The sequence below is a fragment of the Neoarthrinium moseri genome (genome assembly GCF_022829205.1).
Source record: "Neoarthrinium moseri strain CBS 164.80 chromosome Unknown scaffold40_Wmoseri_CBS_16480, whole genome shotgun sequence".
Classification (NCBI taxonomy): Eukaryota; Fungi; Ascomycota; class Sordariomycetes; order Amphisphaeriales; family Apiosporaceae; genus Neoarthrinium; species Neoarthrinium moseri.
Window position 1 is genome coordinate 136,101 of NW_026055154.1, and position 15,232 is coordinate 151,332.

Consider the following 15,232-nt stretch of genomic DNA (forward strand, 5'->3'; position numbering starts at 1 on the left):
CTAGTATACAACATTAGATCGGCTTCGTGCCCCCCCTCTGGCGGTCCGCCTCGGTTTTGAGGCAGGATGTGCCCATGAGACACAAAAATATCACCTCCCATCAAATCCAGCCTGTCCATCTAGACTGAAAAGCAGCTCCCTTTTGGTTCGCTCCAAATGCAACCCTCCGACTATGACGATGAGTAGAGTTCGTGACGACGGTCCCACCCAGAGGTCCCGCCAACCATCTAAATGGCGGCATCATAACCGTGACGCCAGCCTGTATATCGACTCAAGAAAACAAATAAAAGGTTACATCTGGCCATAATAATACAGCTCGTCGCCAGCTCTAGTGTATGCACAAATGCAGATGGCCACTCGGCCAAGAAGCCCGCGTGACCTAGTCCTTCTTAAACCAGCCGGTCAACGAGGTCTTCATGCCCGCCATGGCCTCCGCCTGCATCTGCTCCTGGGCAGCCTGCTCCTCCTTCAGCCACTTCTCGCCGTTCTTGCGGATCTCCTCCTCCATCATTTCGTAATTGCGCTGGCCGCGTTCTCTGGCGATGTCCTGAAGCATCTTGCCCTGGGCGAACGCTTCGCTGGGGCTCTGCTCGCCTTCGGGAGCGACCATCATGCTCATGTTGGATGGCTTGAGGCCCAACATGCCGGCCAGGCCGCCGATTCCGGAGGCGTGTTTCCGCTTCTGGGCGCTGTACTGCTTGTTGAACTCGGCCCGGGCAATGGCCTCACGGCGTGCGAACTCGGTGGGGATGTCCTTGCCATCAAAGGACTTCAAGACCTCGCGGACGTCCTTGTACTGCATAGTGTGGACGTACTCGAGGAAGGGAATCAGCGAGACAAGGTTCGTGTCCTTGGGGTCGCCAGTCCACTTGGGGAGGATGATGGCGTTCTCGGGTTGGTGGCGCAGGTGCTCGGCGCTCGTGTCAACCATGATGACCTTGGACAGATCACGGTTGAGGTAGGAGAGGTCTTTCACAATCTGGCCATCTTCGTACTTGGTGGCCTCGCGGAACAGCGGCCAGACGATGAACCGGAAGGGGTCGAGCTTCCGAACCAGGGGCTCGCCCATGGCGAAGGGCACGGTGGTGAAGAGCACCAGCTCATAGTACTGGCTGAGGTAGTGGAGGAAGTAGTCGGCGCCCGGTCGCTTTGCAAGCCTCCAGCCGTGTTCTCTCGTCCATTCGCTGTGCACGAGCATGTCCTCCAAGCTGATGCAGAGCGTGTAGGGGCGCTCGAACATGGGGTCGGGATCGGGCAGCAGCTTCTCAAAGGCTGGCTCGTGGTAGTAGCTCAGGCTGTCGTTGAGTCTGGCGCGCGCACGCGTCCACCACAAGCCGGGAGTCCAGCCGTTGGGGATATCCTTGTGCACGGCAGCCTCGTCCTCGTCCCAGTCACGGCCCAGCCAGGCAACGCTGCCAATGCCCAAGACCAGGGCGGACAGGTACATGCGGTTGGCCCATCGGTTCCGGCGCTTCTCGGTGGAGGAGACGTAGGCAGAGGCGGGCAGCTCGCCCTTGTGCTTGCCACCGCCGGCCTCGGGCTCTTGCTCGAGCTCGGACAGGGCACTCTTGTTGGTGGCGCCGGCCTGCTCGTACTCGAGGGTCGAGGGGATGCCCTGGGTCAAGTCGGGCAGGTTGAAAGGCTTTTGTGTGCCGTCGGGGGTCTCGGGGGTCTGAGCAGCCTCGGCCTTGGAGACGGGGTCTGCGGGTTCGGAACTCGAGGCGGCGGGCTCGGAAGACTGCGGTTGAGACTGGGACTGGGACTGGGGCTGGGGCTGCGAGGCGGCCGGCTGTTGTCGCTGGTCGGGCTGTCTGTTTCGGTTCTTGGCCATGCCACGCAGCTGGACCATGGAGACGGGCACGGCGACCCTCGAGGCCATCAGCCCACGGGTGGCCGGGGATTGCGCCGCGCGCAGGAGGGCTCTAGACAACATGATGGGGCGACAAGTGAATGCCTGCTACTGGTGCTGGTGATGATGACCGAGCTCCTTGGGGGGGTGGTTGCAAGACGGCGGTCTGCCCAATGCTGAGATGGTCGGGCAAGCGGTCGTGGGGAGGCAGAAGGCGGATGGCTCCTGAAGCGTCTGGTGGCTTGAGTGGCAGCTGTCGTGATGGAAAATGTGCCCAGCTCGAGCCCCGAGCTCCTCTCAAAATCGGTGCCAATCGTCAGCGGCCGCGAGCTGGAGATGGACCCATCTCCAAATTTTGCCGGCTACGATTTTCTCCGACCCCCGAGCTGCAATTGACGGGCCCATAAAAAAAGGATACGTCATTTCTCAAAAGAGACAGTTGGGCCTTATCGATTGAGATGGGCGGTTGGGCGGGATGGGCCAGTCGACCAGCTGGCGTCCGCACCGACGGGCCGCCCTGATCTCGGGCACTGGGTGGCGGACTTTTCACACCCATGGATTGGATCGAGGCGACAAGAGCCCCGAGGTGAGGTGAGGATCCTTGTCCGCTGGCTGGGCGGCTTTGGTAGCGTCCCGCCAGCCCGTTCGTATGTATGCTGGCAAGCTGGTAATGAAGTATGGAGTATGGATGAGCACGGAAGCAGGGACCCTTCCCCCCCAAGAGGCCCTTTTTTGCCCCTCCTTGACTCGATGCTGCGCGTGCTGCACTGCAACGAGAGACGACTTGACGACGGGCGGCATCGCCTATCGCCTGACCGGCCCCAACCTACCCCAGACTTTCAATCTATTCCGATGCACCTGGCTCTCCCAGCAGCCTTTCACCGGCCTTCCGTAGAGCAGTAGAGCAACCGCAGTGCCGCACAGCAATTCAAACTCTCCTCCTCCTCATCTCCATCGACTTACCATCTGCCACCACACTGAACTGATCCGTCCACCCCATCCATCCACACGGATCGTTCGATTCCTTCCGCCTCCCTCGTCCCTCCTCCTTCCCCCTTCCCCCTTCCCCTCTTGCAACCCGTCCCCTCCGTACCTGGACATCTAGACATCCAGAATCCCCCTGCGCACCACGCGACACACACACTCTTCTGGGCAATTACCCCCTCCGGTCGTTCTCTGAACCGTCTGCCCGCTCCCTGCCCACCTGCTAGATCCGAATAATGCCGGCCATGAGTGCTGCGTTCTAGAGGGTGGTCGTCACTCGTTGAGAATACCACGATGGCACCACCCTCGGAGTGCCTCGTTATATTCAAACCGACCTAGACGCTTAAACGCACAGAACCAAACAAACAACGACAACCCAACACATCGTGCCCTGTCACCGGCAGTCAGAGCTAGAGAGAGAGGGAGAGAAAGAGACTTTGCCACAATTTCCATTGACGAAACGCCGTCAGCCAAAAAAAAAGACTGTCGCCTGAGACCCACCTAGACCGCCATACAGACGGCCGGGCCTGCAAGTCCTGCCGCGAGCCACTCCAGATCGACCACAACAACACCACTGTCACGGCATACTCCTGCAACATGCGCCGCCGAGCCGCGGGACCGGTGCCGGCCGGAAGAGGGCCCCATGCCGCCGCGGGCCCAGCCCCGTCCGACGCCCAGTCCGACTCCATCGCAGCGCTCACCAACGACATCGCCGCGCTCACCGTGGACATCCCGCTGTCCAACAAGCCCAAGAGGAGGCAGATCAAGCCGTTCCGCTTCTTCGACCTGCCGTCGGAGCTCCGCCTCAAGATCTACGGCTACCACTTCGGCGCCATCGACGAGGTCCTCGACCTCGACCACGACAACTGGAAGCGCATCCACCACAAGCTGGCCATCTTCCGCACCTGCCGCCAGGTCTACCGCGAGGCGAGCTACGCCTTCTACACCACCCACACCGCCCGCATCTTCCCCATCTACGGCAAGTTCTTCAAGACCAAGAAGCCCCTGCTCGCCCGCATGAAGCCGCGCCCGCGCGGCGTCCTGACGTCGCTCGAGCTGCGCCTGGGGCCCGGCTGGAACGGCCCGCCGCGCGGCTGGGTCGTCAACGACGCGCTCGGGCTCCGCGACTGCGTCAACGTGCGCCGGCTGCGGGTCTTTGTCGAGATCGACCCCAGCAACGACGTGTGCAAGGGGTTCCGGCGCTCCGAGGGGTTCTACGAGAAGTTCTCGCGGGACCTGCTGACGGCCGTGCTGGCCGAGATGCCGTGGTGCCAGACGGTCGAGTTCGACGCCAACCCGAGCGTCAAGAAGGCCGGCGCCATGATGCGCGGCCTCATCGACGTGGCCACGGGCCAGAGCCGCCGGCTCGCCTGGGGCCCCGAGAAGGGCTGGGACGACGGCGACGAGCCCGACGAGCCCGAGCCCGTCGTCAACAACGCGCCCATCGGCGTCCCGGCCATGCTGGACGGCCATGTCATGATCACGCCCGTCAACGACGGCCACAACCACAATATTTTGGTGTTTGCGTAGCTGCTATAACCACAGCCCCTAAATCGTCTCAGAAAAGAGAGACTGCCCCTCCGAGGATAGCGGTACTGGGCGCCTGTCTATACGTGTTTTACTGTCGGTGCGGGATTGGTTATTGGAATGGTGTTCAGGGATATGAAATTACGATGACGATAGGATTCGAGGGAAGGATGTCACATTCGCTTTTGCTGCCTGTGTTATGCCCTGATTCCATGAAAGGGGACGGGGGTTGTCGGCTTAGTTCAAAGAATCCTCTCTGCAGTAACGGCAAGAGGAAAGGTAGACTAGCAATGCAAACCACCGTCTCTATTCTGTCTCACTGCTGGGTGTTTAGACCCAATCGCCGTGATGGCAGTTGCTCAGCCACGTGCTGCTCCTGGTACCACCTGCTGCCATTTCCCTGCCATGGGCGCACATCTCATAAATCCAATGCGGCAGGTTGTCCGTATATTCCAACAGATCCGCTTCGGCATCGTATCGTAACCTGTCGCCATCAATGTCGTCGTACCCCCGTACAAGGTGCGGCGCACGTGTCCCCATTCCCCTACTCAGCACCCCAGGGTTTCGTATACGGCTTGTACCGGGACATCTTCCGTGTTTCCTCATCATGGGTCGTCTGCCATCGTCTAAATTCTGCCTTACTGAGCCCCCAGCACGCCCAGCGCCGCCTTGAGCTCGCGCACGGCGGTCGGCACGTCCTCGAAGTTGAGGGCCGAGATGGCCCATTTGGCGTGCTTCTGGGCCTGCGCAATGGCCATGTCGTCGGCGTTGTACACGGCGTTGGTGGGCGGGCCGCCGCCGTACGCCTGGGGCTGCGGTGGCGTCTGGGCCGCGGGCACCGTCTGGGGCGTGGGCGGCGAGAAGGTCGGCACGACAGGGGGCTGCTGGCGCGCGGCGGGCGGCGGCAGCGGGTGCGGCTGCGGCATATGCGGCTGGGGTGGGAAGGGGTCTGGCAACGTAGGGGCCGGTGCTTGGGGCGGGGCGCCGGAGCGGTAGAAGTCTTGCGGGGTGTCTGGGAGGGCCGGCGGAGAGAAGGACGACGGTGGCTGGACGGTCGGGCTCTGCGCGGTCGGTGCCACCGTCGGCGGGCTGGGCACGCTCAGGTCGGGACTCCCGAACGTCGCGGGGGCAGAAGGCAGCTCCAGGGGCGGATCACCATCACCGCCGGTAGGGGCCGAGGGGAAGTAGCTATCCGGGGTGGGCTCGGGCGGAGCGATCGGGGAGACCTGCTCCGGGGCGGGAGCGGAGCCTTGAGGCGGAGACGTCGGCGCCGATACAGGGGCGGGCGAGCCTGCCGCCGCGCTGGGGTCGAGGTACGCCCTCCCCTCGGCATCGGGGGCGTCTTCGACGGTCGCCGGCTTGGGCTGCTGGCCGCTCATGATGGCCTGCAGCTCGGGGTCGTCCTCGTCGACCTGTTCCTCCTCAACCTGCTTGGGGTTGGACTCGTTGGGGTCCTTGCCCTCCTTGATGGCCTTGACTATGCGCACGGCGTTCCATTTTGCAAACTTGATCTTCTTCTCGGTCTCCGGGTTGGGAGTGCCCCATATGTTCATCAGCTGGAAGAAGGTGGCGGCGGCCTCGAAGGTGACGGCGGTTTGTCTGGGACGGTGGTCAGTGGACTGGCAGAACTGCGGGCGGCAGAAGTTGCGTACTGTGAGACCTTGTCGGCTTTCAGGGGCCGCATGGCTCGCTCGAACGTCTCCTGCGCAAACTGGTCGACGGCGGCCTGGCCGGCGTCGTCGTTCAGGATGGCCTCGTTACCGGCCTGGTCTACCTTGATCTGGGCGGAACCATTTAGCTTACGAGACATGTTTGCATTATGAGATGTGGCACAGCTTATTTACCTGCTCCAATGTGTCCATCAAGGCCGTGGTGAACTCGAGACATTCCCCGTCGGCATTGTGAAGCTGCTTTGCCAAGATCTGGTTGACGACCCAGTAATAGCCTGCGGGAGGATGAGATGTCAGGGCTGGCCGCAGTGTGCACGTCTGGAGCCATGAGTCTCACGACTTACACCAATACGAGATGACGGGCTTTGCATCGCGCAGCTGTTTGGCGCGCACGACAAAGGGGGTGATGCCGGCGGGCTTGAGCTTTGCGGGGATATTGGAGGCCATGGTGGGAGGTTGCAGCGACGGGGCTGGCCAAGTCCAGTTGCGCTGTGGGTTGAGACCGAGACGGCAGCACGGGGTGGGCAGTTGTTTAGGGAACGAGAGATATCTCGGGATCTCCTCGTCGGCAGACGAAGGAACCTAGGCAGATGCGCGAGTGAAGCCGGGGGCGGGTTGAGCCTTTCAATGTCGCAGCCTCGCAGCTGGAGGTCTGGCCCGTCTGTCGCGCAACGCTGACGTCGGGCCCAACCGCCCAGTCAGTTCCCAGTTCCCATTCAACGGGCCCCCCGCCGCTGCTGCCCTGACTCCGCTGTGGGCGGTCCACCATACGCATGCAGCAGCCCATGGGCCCACGGGTCCGCTATGGCGGAACGAGACCGAGCGAGCTGTGCCAGCCTCCAGGTCGGGCTGCGCTGCTAGAGTTAGCTAGCTGAAGCGCCTAAATTGCGAGCGAGGTTAGTGCTAGCCTGATCTGAATAGCTCGCGCCTCAGTTCACTGTGGCTCGAGCTCAAGCTCCCTGGTCCCGGAGTTGCCTAGGCACACTTTGGAGGGGTCGGGTGTTGACCTTGGCCAATTGAGGGCACCCAAGGCCAGGTACCTCAAACGCACCCCAGATTCTGCATAGGCCAGATTGCACTTGAGGCCGTATGCAACAAGCCGCACCCTCCAATCCTCCACTCCCTCACTCCCGCTCATACGACCCTGGGGTCCCTTTTTCCACGCTGGCCTCTTTGCCAGATTGAGCAAGAAGACAGCTCAACTTCAACACCCTGGAGTCGCGATCCTGCCAGTCGTCTCGCTCACAAAGAGTACTTGGGCCCAGTGAATGGCTTGAACTTGCAGCTCCCCCCGTCTCCTGTTCATATTGACTTACACCTACCCACGAGTGCCACGCTCGCTCTGAACCGCCAGGAACATGTATACCTCGAGCCCCACCATTGCCGCCGCCGCGCTAGGCCTGCTGGCTGCTCTTCCCAGCGCCCACGCCAGTCTGTACCTCAAGAGCTCGCCCGTCATCCAGGTCGATGCGAAGAACTACGACAGGCTCGTCGCCAAGACCAACTATACTACCGTAAGCTGCAGCTGCACTCCCGGCTTGCACCACTCCCACGCGTGAAGCCCGCCCTGCTCTGTCGGACGTTTGACTGACCTGCTCTCTCTCTCCCCTCCCCCCAGGCTCTCGAGTTCTACGCCCCCTGGTGCGGTCACTGCCAGAACCTCAAGCCCGCCTACGAGAAGGCAGCCAAGAACCTCGACGGCCTCGCCCGCGTCGCTGCCATCAACTGCGACGAGGATGAGAACAAGCCCCTCTGCGGCCAGTTCGGCGTCCAGGGCTTCCCCACCATCAAGATCGCCCGCCCCGGCAAGAAGTACGGCAAGCCCGTCGTCGACGACTACAACGGCCCCCGGAGCGCCAAGGACATCGTCAATGCCGTCGTCGACAAGATCAACAACCACGTCAAGAAGGTGACCGACAAGGACTTTGATGCCTTCCTGTCGACCAACAATGACACCGCCAAGGCCATCCTGTTCACCGAGAAGGGCACCACGAGCGCCCTGCTCAAGGGCGTCGCCATCGACTTCCTCGACGTCATCCAGGTCGCTCAGGTCCGCAACAAGGAGGCCAAGGCTGTCGCGGCCTTTGGCATCGAGAGCTACCCATCCCTGGTCCTGCTCCCCGGCGGCGACCAACCCGGCCTGCTGTACGATGGCGAGATGAAGAAGGACGGCATCGTCAAGTTCCTGTCCCAGGCTGGCACCCCCAACCCGGTCACTGGCGCCGAGAAGCCCAAGGCCAAGAAGGAGAAGAAGGAGAAGAAGGACAAGCCCAAGGAGTCTACGAAGAGCAAGAAGCCCGAGGCCGCCGAGGAATCCACATCCACCGCTTCAGCCGAGACCCAGGCTGAGACAGCGGCCCCGGAGGAGGAAGTGCCTCCCATCCCCGCCCTCAGCGGATACGCCGAGCTTACCAAGGAGTGTCTTGCCCCCAAGTCGGGCATCTGCATCCTGGCTCTCGTTCCGAAAGAGCACGGCGAGGAGGCCGAGAAGGCACTTGCTGCGCTCTCCGGTATCTCGATCAAGCACGTCCACAGCCACCGCCACCTGTTCCCATTCTTCGAGGTCCACACCGAGGATGCCGATGTCGCAGCGCTCACCAAGACCCTCGAGCTTCAAGCCAAGGTCGAGGTTATTGCCACCAACGCCAAGCGTAGCTGGTGGAGACACTACCAGGGCGACTTTGCTCCCGAGAGCCTGGAGACCTGGATCGATGCCATCCGCATGAACGAGGGCGAGAAGAAGAAACTTCCCGAGAGTCTCATCGCCGAGCCGCCAAAGGAGAGCCCCACGGCGGACAAGCCGGCGGAGGAGACTGTCGAGGTCAAGGTCGAGGAGGATGTCAAGGTGGAGGTACCCGAGCCCGAGGCCGAGTCCGCGTCTACCTCGTGGCAGGGGGCCGAGCCGACTCCTGAAGCCACCGAGGTTCCGGAACACCCGCGTGACGAGCTCTAAGCTACGTCCCCTCAAGACAATATGATCATGGCAAAACTGAGCGGGCATTTGATAGTAACTGACAAAAACATTCCCGAAATACTAAAAGCAAAGTTCCACTATTCATTTTCCATGGCTGTGAATGTGTGACTCTGCTCTGTTAGTCTACCTTTTTTTTTTACGACATAACCTCAGGGAACACCCATCCTAACTTCCAGATACCAAGCAACACGGATTTGGCATGTTATCGTATTACTCCATGTCCAAACTGACTTGCCCACAGGCCAGACTCCGTCACGTCCCCGGGCCGGAGTGCGGCTGCTTGTCAAACCGCCCATTTACCGCACACCACTCGCAGTCCACGCGTTCCGCGCACTGGGCATCATCGTTCCTGGGGGCAGGGATGATAGTGTCAGCATGGGTTCGGCTTCGAGAGAAGAGGAGAACGATAGATCGAACCTACCCGCAGTGCGTACACTCGTACTGGATCTGCGTGCAATTGAATGGGTCCCGCTTGTAGTACGACTCGATGACGACGGCGTTTGCAAACTGCTCCGGCATGCGGTCTGGGGCGGTGCCGCCGTCTGTCTGAGCTGGCTCGGGGGCCCGCTGGTCGTGATGGGCGGGCGCTGCGAATGTCGGGCGGGATAGGAGGATAGGGGTCAGCAGGGTGATAATATGCATTCCTTTGGCTTCTTCGCGACTGGTACGGATAAGATTGTACAGCAAGAAAAATATTTGCGACTATGTGAACAGGGAAGACGTGCTACGAAGGTCGACACCCGTACTTGTCGTGGTGCTGGGGTCGTCTTCAGATCTGAGTATCAGAATTAGAGACAAGCTAAGCAACCGCTCTAAGCAGACGCCGCTGGATATTGGCGAATGATGATACTGATTGGCTCAAATAGAAACAGACTTTTCGAGTCATTGAATTCCCCAGAACTCCATCGCCATTATATAGTAGCCAGGCGCCCCCAACCAAGAAACAGAGCTCAACACGGGCGCACCGTTCCGTATTCCCCCAGGTCCACGTGGGCCTCTGGCACTACCCAAGTGTCACCGGGGGCATATCGCGCTGTCAGGAAGCAAACAAGGTCTCGGCGGCCTGCGGGATCGGTGGCACGGGGAAGCAGTGCCGGCAATGGGTCCGGCTTCGACAGAGCTGCGTCAGGGTTTGCATAGCGGTTTGGCGGGAGGACTTGATATTCGACGGGGTCATTGACATGTGCCCGGAGGGCTGGAGGAGAAGGCAGATGCCGTCTCGACGCACCGCAACACAGTCATTGCCTGTCTATGCCTCGTGACAGATAGAACCAGAGCCTGGGGCGTAGCGCGTCTTCTCGGCCGGCGGTGTCGAGTCCTGAACAACGGTAGCGGCATTGTGTCAGGCGAACAAGCTCTGCGCCCAGTAACAAGGCGCACGAGTGCCTGACACGGGCAAGGCGGATTAGGCTTGCTTGCGTGCTCTGCCACTCGAGGTCAACTGCGTACCAACCCCTTCCGGGCGTGGGACTTGCGGGAGACCTTGGCCAGAGTGGAAACTGTATCTCTACCTCCTCATTGCATATCAATCTTAGGTTTGAGGCCGAAGGGGCATTACCAACCTTTTCGGCGGTATGTTCCAACTGAAAGCGGCGAGTGACACAAGGGGAAGGACAAGCGAGACAGTCCGTACGAGGATATATAGCATGATCGGGACTTGCGTGTATTAGGACTACTTTGTATGGCTATAGTTTTCCATCATGTTATTACTCTTCTGACCATCTTCACCGCATGAAGTCCAATCAGTGTCCTCAGTGACTCGGAATCCAGCCTACTCCATGGCGACATTAAGCCTCTCTGCGTTACTGACTGATTGCCCAATCATGAACCTGGTTGCATCGTGTCGTCTGCCAAGTTGATAGAACAATGTCCGAGGGGCCACATTGAGATGGAAAAGACGAGAGCTGATATGTGGCAGTCGTAGCAAGAGTGAAATGCGGGAGTAGGTTTGTGCTTGATTCAGTTGTGGTATGCCGGGTCAGATGACGAGCTTCGGCTGTTTATCCGCCGCAGTGAGAACGCCGATGCCTTGGAGGAGGACTCCGACGCCCAAAAAGAGGCATGATAGCACCAAAAGGGCCAGTAAGACTGACTGGAGTCGAAAAGTCTTGTTCAAGACACCCTGCAGTGATCCCGTCACACCGCTTGTGGGAATCGCCCCGTTGGGAGTTCTGCCGGTGGATGGGCCAGCGGTGACGGGTGGAGGAAGAGTAGACATAGTGATTTGGGGCTAGGGGTGCCAAGATATGACAGCTGAAGTGATGTATGCCTTTGGTCTCAGAAGCCAATAAGATGGATGATTGATGGAAACTGGGGTGAAAGAGGATCAAGCATCTGTCATCTCTCGAGTCGAGATAAATCCACCCTGCCTGATCAAATCGAGGAAGAAAGAGCAGATGCTATAGACTTCCCTTGGGCATCTGGAAGTGGCCTTTGCCGGTGGAAACAACCAAGCTCTATATGCACACAGCGAATGTACCATACTTTTGATTACACACTCGTGGCAGAGCAGGAACACGCTCTGGAACAGGCTAACCCACTGGCATCCTCAAGATTAACCATCGCAACCACTCGCCAAGCTCTTGGATTCTACCCGGTCTTGGCGGTGTCCAGGGTACTAGCTGCGTCGCGAAAGTCGTCATGATCGATGAGACTCCAAAGGGAAGGGACAGCCAGCCTGACTGCATCCTCCCGGACCTAATCGTCCGGCCTGTAGCTTTGGATATTTCGTTCTTGCCGCTTTTCGGACCATTTTCCCAGAACTTCTCTTCCGTTCCGAGCATTGAAGTGGGTGACCAATTCCGGCCGGTCCGCTGGACTTGACAATCAGAATCATTGGTGTCTCGTATCGTGCCGTGAAACTGCTGTAGCAACCTGCTCGTGTGCATAACGATATGTTGATTTGGCCGCATGTGTTTGTTATTCTCAAGCGCCGCCCACGCCGGTGCCATCGTGGAATAACAATAGTGGCCATTGCATGTTGGCCGTGGTGGGTACATTTCCTGCATTCATGGCTCCGACACCCATACCCATCTCCGGAGCGTTTGAGCCGCCTTCGTTGACGACACTACCGGGTCTCGCACCTGCACCTAAAGACATCAGAGCGTTGGCGCTGTATCGGTCTTGGTTGTCAACGACTGCTGCAGTCCAGTCGTGCCATGTATTCCCGCCCGGTGTCTCCTGCCTCCACATCATCTCTGGAGGCGGCTGAGCCATCTGCGTGGCCTGTGCCGCAAAGGCAGACAATGGATTATGGTCTGCCACTGGTGCTTGTGATTGTTGCACCTGTGCTTGTGCATGTGCTTGAGCTTGTACATGTGCGGCCGTCACTTGACCAGCTTGTGCATACAAGTACGGGTTGTTCGCCTCGTAGGGCATGTTTCCCGAGGCTTGAGGCGGTGGCTCGTTGTATGGTAAGGATGGATAGCCGGCTGAATCCGAAGCTGTCTCTGCGTAATACCCATTCCGTGCCGGCGGTACACCATCGCCTGGTCCGCCATTGCCCGCAGACAATGCAGGGTCAACATTGTTATGGTGATTGGCGCCAACCGGCACGTTTGGCAAGCTAGCATAGGCCTGTGTCGAGGGGGACTGTTTCAGCATGTCCTGGGACAGTTGCGGGGGCGCCGAAGGGTTGCCTTTGCGCTGGCGATCATGTTCGATCCAGGCAATTGTGCGATCAACTATGGAGGCTACCGCATCACGGAGTCCAGATCCACATCCTGAACGGTCTTGTCAGTATTCTTGCCGCACGAATGCTTGCACAGGATAGTACTCACCCATCAGATCACATGTATCAGCCACGATGACAAGCCAGGTATTCATGTCATCGCGCAGGCTGGACACCTCGGCAGAAGTTGTATCGTGTCGGCGCTCCCAAACCGCCACAAGCGAGGTGAACATGGCAGCAACGTATTCCGAAAGAGCATACCAGGTCGTATCCTGTGACTTGAGCTTATAAAGCTTGTGCGAGACAGCGAGCATGTCCTTGGCGGCTTGCTCACAAACTCGGCTGTTTTCCGCCATCAGCTTCGGGTCCTTCGTCATGGCGACAGAAGGGTGGCGTAAGCATAGCCGGAACTCGTGGACGATGTATTCCGCGTAGAGCGCGAACATCTCATTGTGGTTCTCACTTCCCTCTGATAGCCGCAAGGACTCGGGAAGCTCGTCTTGCCAGGCTCCGACGCGTTCCTCGAGTTCTTCTACGACCTGAGGATACGTGCTTGGATCCTTTCTTGCACAATAAATGCTCGAATACATATCCAGGTAGATGGCTGCCAACTTGAACCCGACCGCGCCAATCTCGTACTGACACTTTCCCGTCCTGGACGTGTCAACGCCGTCCTTCGTGAGTAGTTCGTCGGGAATCATCTCGGGGAAATCCACGTCAATTTCCTCCAGTCGGATTGGCATGGGTTTTCCCATGCGGCCGTTAAGTGTGACGCCCATTTCGATAATCGTCCACCATACGCGCTTTCGCATTTCGTTCTCCAGGTTTGTTTCCTCGCCAGGTTTCTTCATGGCGCGGTGCAGCCCTAGCTCTATTGCTAGCCCGTGGCAGGTCCAAGTCACCATAGAGCTGCAGTCCGGCTTTGGAAAAGACCTAGTATGGACTGCAATCATGGTGAGAGCCTGGAGGTCCTCGAATGTCTTGGATGTCGCAAGGTCGAAGAATTTGCTGAGAGAGAAATGGTAATGCTTGTTGGATAATTCATTCAGTTTCGCCTTTTGCTCGGGGTTTTCTCTGTTGCGGATGCCGTATTGCAGGTATATCGAGGCGAAAACCAGGTGCACCATAACTACCTCGGATACGGTAGGCTTGAAGTTGGGGTCATCGTACAGACGCGTGAGCTGATATCGTCAGTCTAGGTTAGGGCTAGAGCACGTAACATGGCCACTTACGATATTCATGAAAGTTGGCTTGTGGAGTACAGGCAAAAAGGGGTAGAGCATCAGGAAGTACCACTCGGCATAAGTAAAAGCGTCAGCTCTCGGAGGGTATTCCACGTGGAGTTGGGGGTTAACGTTGGTACAGGATTGCATGAAAGCTTGCACGGATTTGTTGTACAAGGGGGACTTTGCCTGGACACCTGGCGCGGGTTCGTCCATGTCTGGCGCGTCGAACGATCCAATATCTATCGTGCTGCCCAGTATCGATAGCGTGGTGCCTTTTATAGAGCTCAGGGGAGCTTGGTCAGATCCCACCCCAAGATGAACGTCGGCTGGTTTCGCGTCAACCATAGACCTGGAGGCGCGGGAGGGTCGGTTCTTCGCCCGGTGATCCTTGACCCATAACGCGGCACCGATATGTTGCCAGTTGCTCTTGCTGTCGGAAGCCCCCGAGTCCGATAAAGGATTGCCTCTCGAATCGTACGCGACGTTGGGAGGGTAGCCTGCGTCCTGCGGGAGTGTGTTCCAATCGTATGGCTTGACTTCGACACCGTTCGACCCCAGCAACTTCTCGAGATCGCGAATGTGGTTCAGCATGTCCGTCTTCTCGCGCTCCAGCTCCTGCATGTACCCTCGCCGCTCGGTGCGACCCGTCACCCGGTCCGTCACATAGCATTCGAGGTTCTGGTTGATGCAGTGGGAACAACCCTCGGGCAGGGCGTCGCAGCGGATCTTGCGCACCTTGCAGCGGTCGCACGCCTTTACACTGTTAGCTCCAGGGCCAATTGGCACAATGCGACTTCTGTCGAGCTCACCTGGCCGGTTCTGGTGTATGACGACAGCTTGCTCTTGACGACACTCGAAAAGTCGTTGGGGGTGCCGCCGCGATCCAACCTCGGCAGCTTGCACTTGGTGCCGTCTGCGGCCTCGACCTCGGGCTCACCAGGCCGTTTAGGAGGCCGGCCTGGAGGCATGATGAGGCTTCGATGCCGGAGCGGCGCTGCAGTTGCCTACCGGACGTGCTGCGACGTTTTCTGGGGTAGGACAAACCGCCGAATTGAATCGGCGCGACGTGGAAGCTGGCCGAGACGCGGATGGCGTGCAAGCTCAATTGCACGATGGGCCTGGGGGTGGGCTTCGCGACGGTATTTGCCGCCGTGGATGGTGAGCGGCAGGTGGAATTTGCCGTCTTTCAGCTCCAGCGCGTTGGAACTGGCCAAGACAAGGTCGCATTCGTTCAAAGTGGCAGGCAGGTCTGGACCCTGGAAAATCCGTCCAAGTAAGCAGAAATTGGCGATTCCTCCCAACCCGCAGGAATTTTCCCCCTGTGTCACGCCG

The 15,232-nt window shown here is 59.1% G+C and overlaps 6 protein-coding genes across 6 annotated transcripts; 2 read left to right on the top strand and 4 right to left on the bottom strand.

The window, feature by feature from the left end:
• Window positions 1-379: 379 nt before the first annotated feature.
• JN550_009076 (uncharacterized protein) lies at window positions 380-1,933 on the bottom strand (the record flags this gene model as incomplete). The annotated part of the gene is made up of 1 exon (XM_049321109.1): window positions 380-1,933. The coding sequence occupies one exon, from the start codon at window positions 1,931-1,933 to the stop codon at window positions 380-382; it is 1,554 nt and encodes a 517-aa protein (XP_049168911.1).
• Window positions 1,934-3,430: 1,497 nt separating this feature from the next.
• On the top strand, window positions 3,431-4,363 carry JN550_009077 (uncharacterized protein; the record flags this gene model as incomplete). Its single annotated transcript, XM_049321110.1, has 1 exon — window positions 3,431-4,363. One exon carries the CDS (start codon window positions 3,431-3,433, stop codon window positions 4,361-4,363), a length of 933 nt encoding a protein of 310 aa, XP_049168912.1.
• A 635-nt stretch (window positions 4,364-4,998) lies between these two features.
• On the bottom strand, window positions 4,999-6,477 carry JN550_009078 (uncharacterized protein; the record flags this gene model as incomplete). Its single annotated transcript, XM_049321111.1, has 4 exons — window positions 4,999-5,959; window positions 6,013-6,140; window positions 6,205-6,305; window positions 6,375-6,477. The coding sequence occupies 4 exons, from the start codon at window positions 6,475-6,477 to the stop codon at window positions 4,999-5,001; spliced, it is 1,293 nt and encodes a 430-aa protein (XP_049168913.1).
• Window positions 6,478-7,388: 911 nt separating this feature from the next.
• JN550_009079 (uncharacterized protein) lies at window positions 7,389-8,983 on the top strand (the record flags this gene model as incomplete). Its single annotated transcript, XM_049321112.1, has 2 exons — window positions 7,389-7,544; window positions 7,649-8,983. 2 exons carry the CDS (start codon window positions 7,389-7,391, stop codon window positions 8,981-8,983), a joined length of 1,491 nt encoding a protein of 496 aa, XP_049168914.1.
• Window positions 8,984-9,256: 273 nt separating this feature from the next.
• JN550_009080 (uncharacterized protein) lies at window positions 9,257-9,646 on the bottom strand (the record flags this gene model as incomplete). Its single annotated transcript, XM_049321113.1, has 2 exons — window positions 9,257-9,353; window positions 9,426-9,646. 2 exons carry the CDS (start codon window positions 9,644-9,646, stop codon window positions 9,257-9,259), a joined length of 318 nt encoding a protein of 105 aa, XP_049168915.1.
• Window positions 9,647-11,929: 2,283 nt separating this feature from the next.
• On the bottom strand, window positions 11,930-14,868 carry JN550_009081 (uncharacterized protein; the record flags this gene model as incomplete). Its single annotated transcript, XM_049321114.1, has 4 exons — window positions 11,930-12,726; window positions 12,784-13,855; window positions 13,907-14,653; window positions 14,710-14,868. The coding sequence occupies 4 exons, from the start codon at window positions 14,866-14,868 to the stop codon at window positions 11,930-11,932; spliced, it is 2,775 nt and encodes a 924-aa protein (XP_049168916.1).
• Window positions 14,869-15,232: the final 364 nt, after the last annotated feature.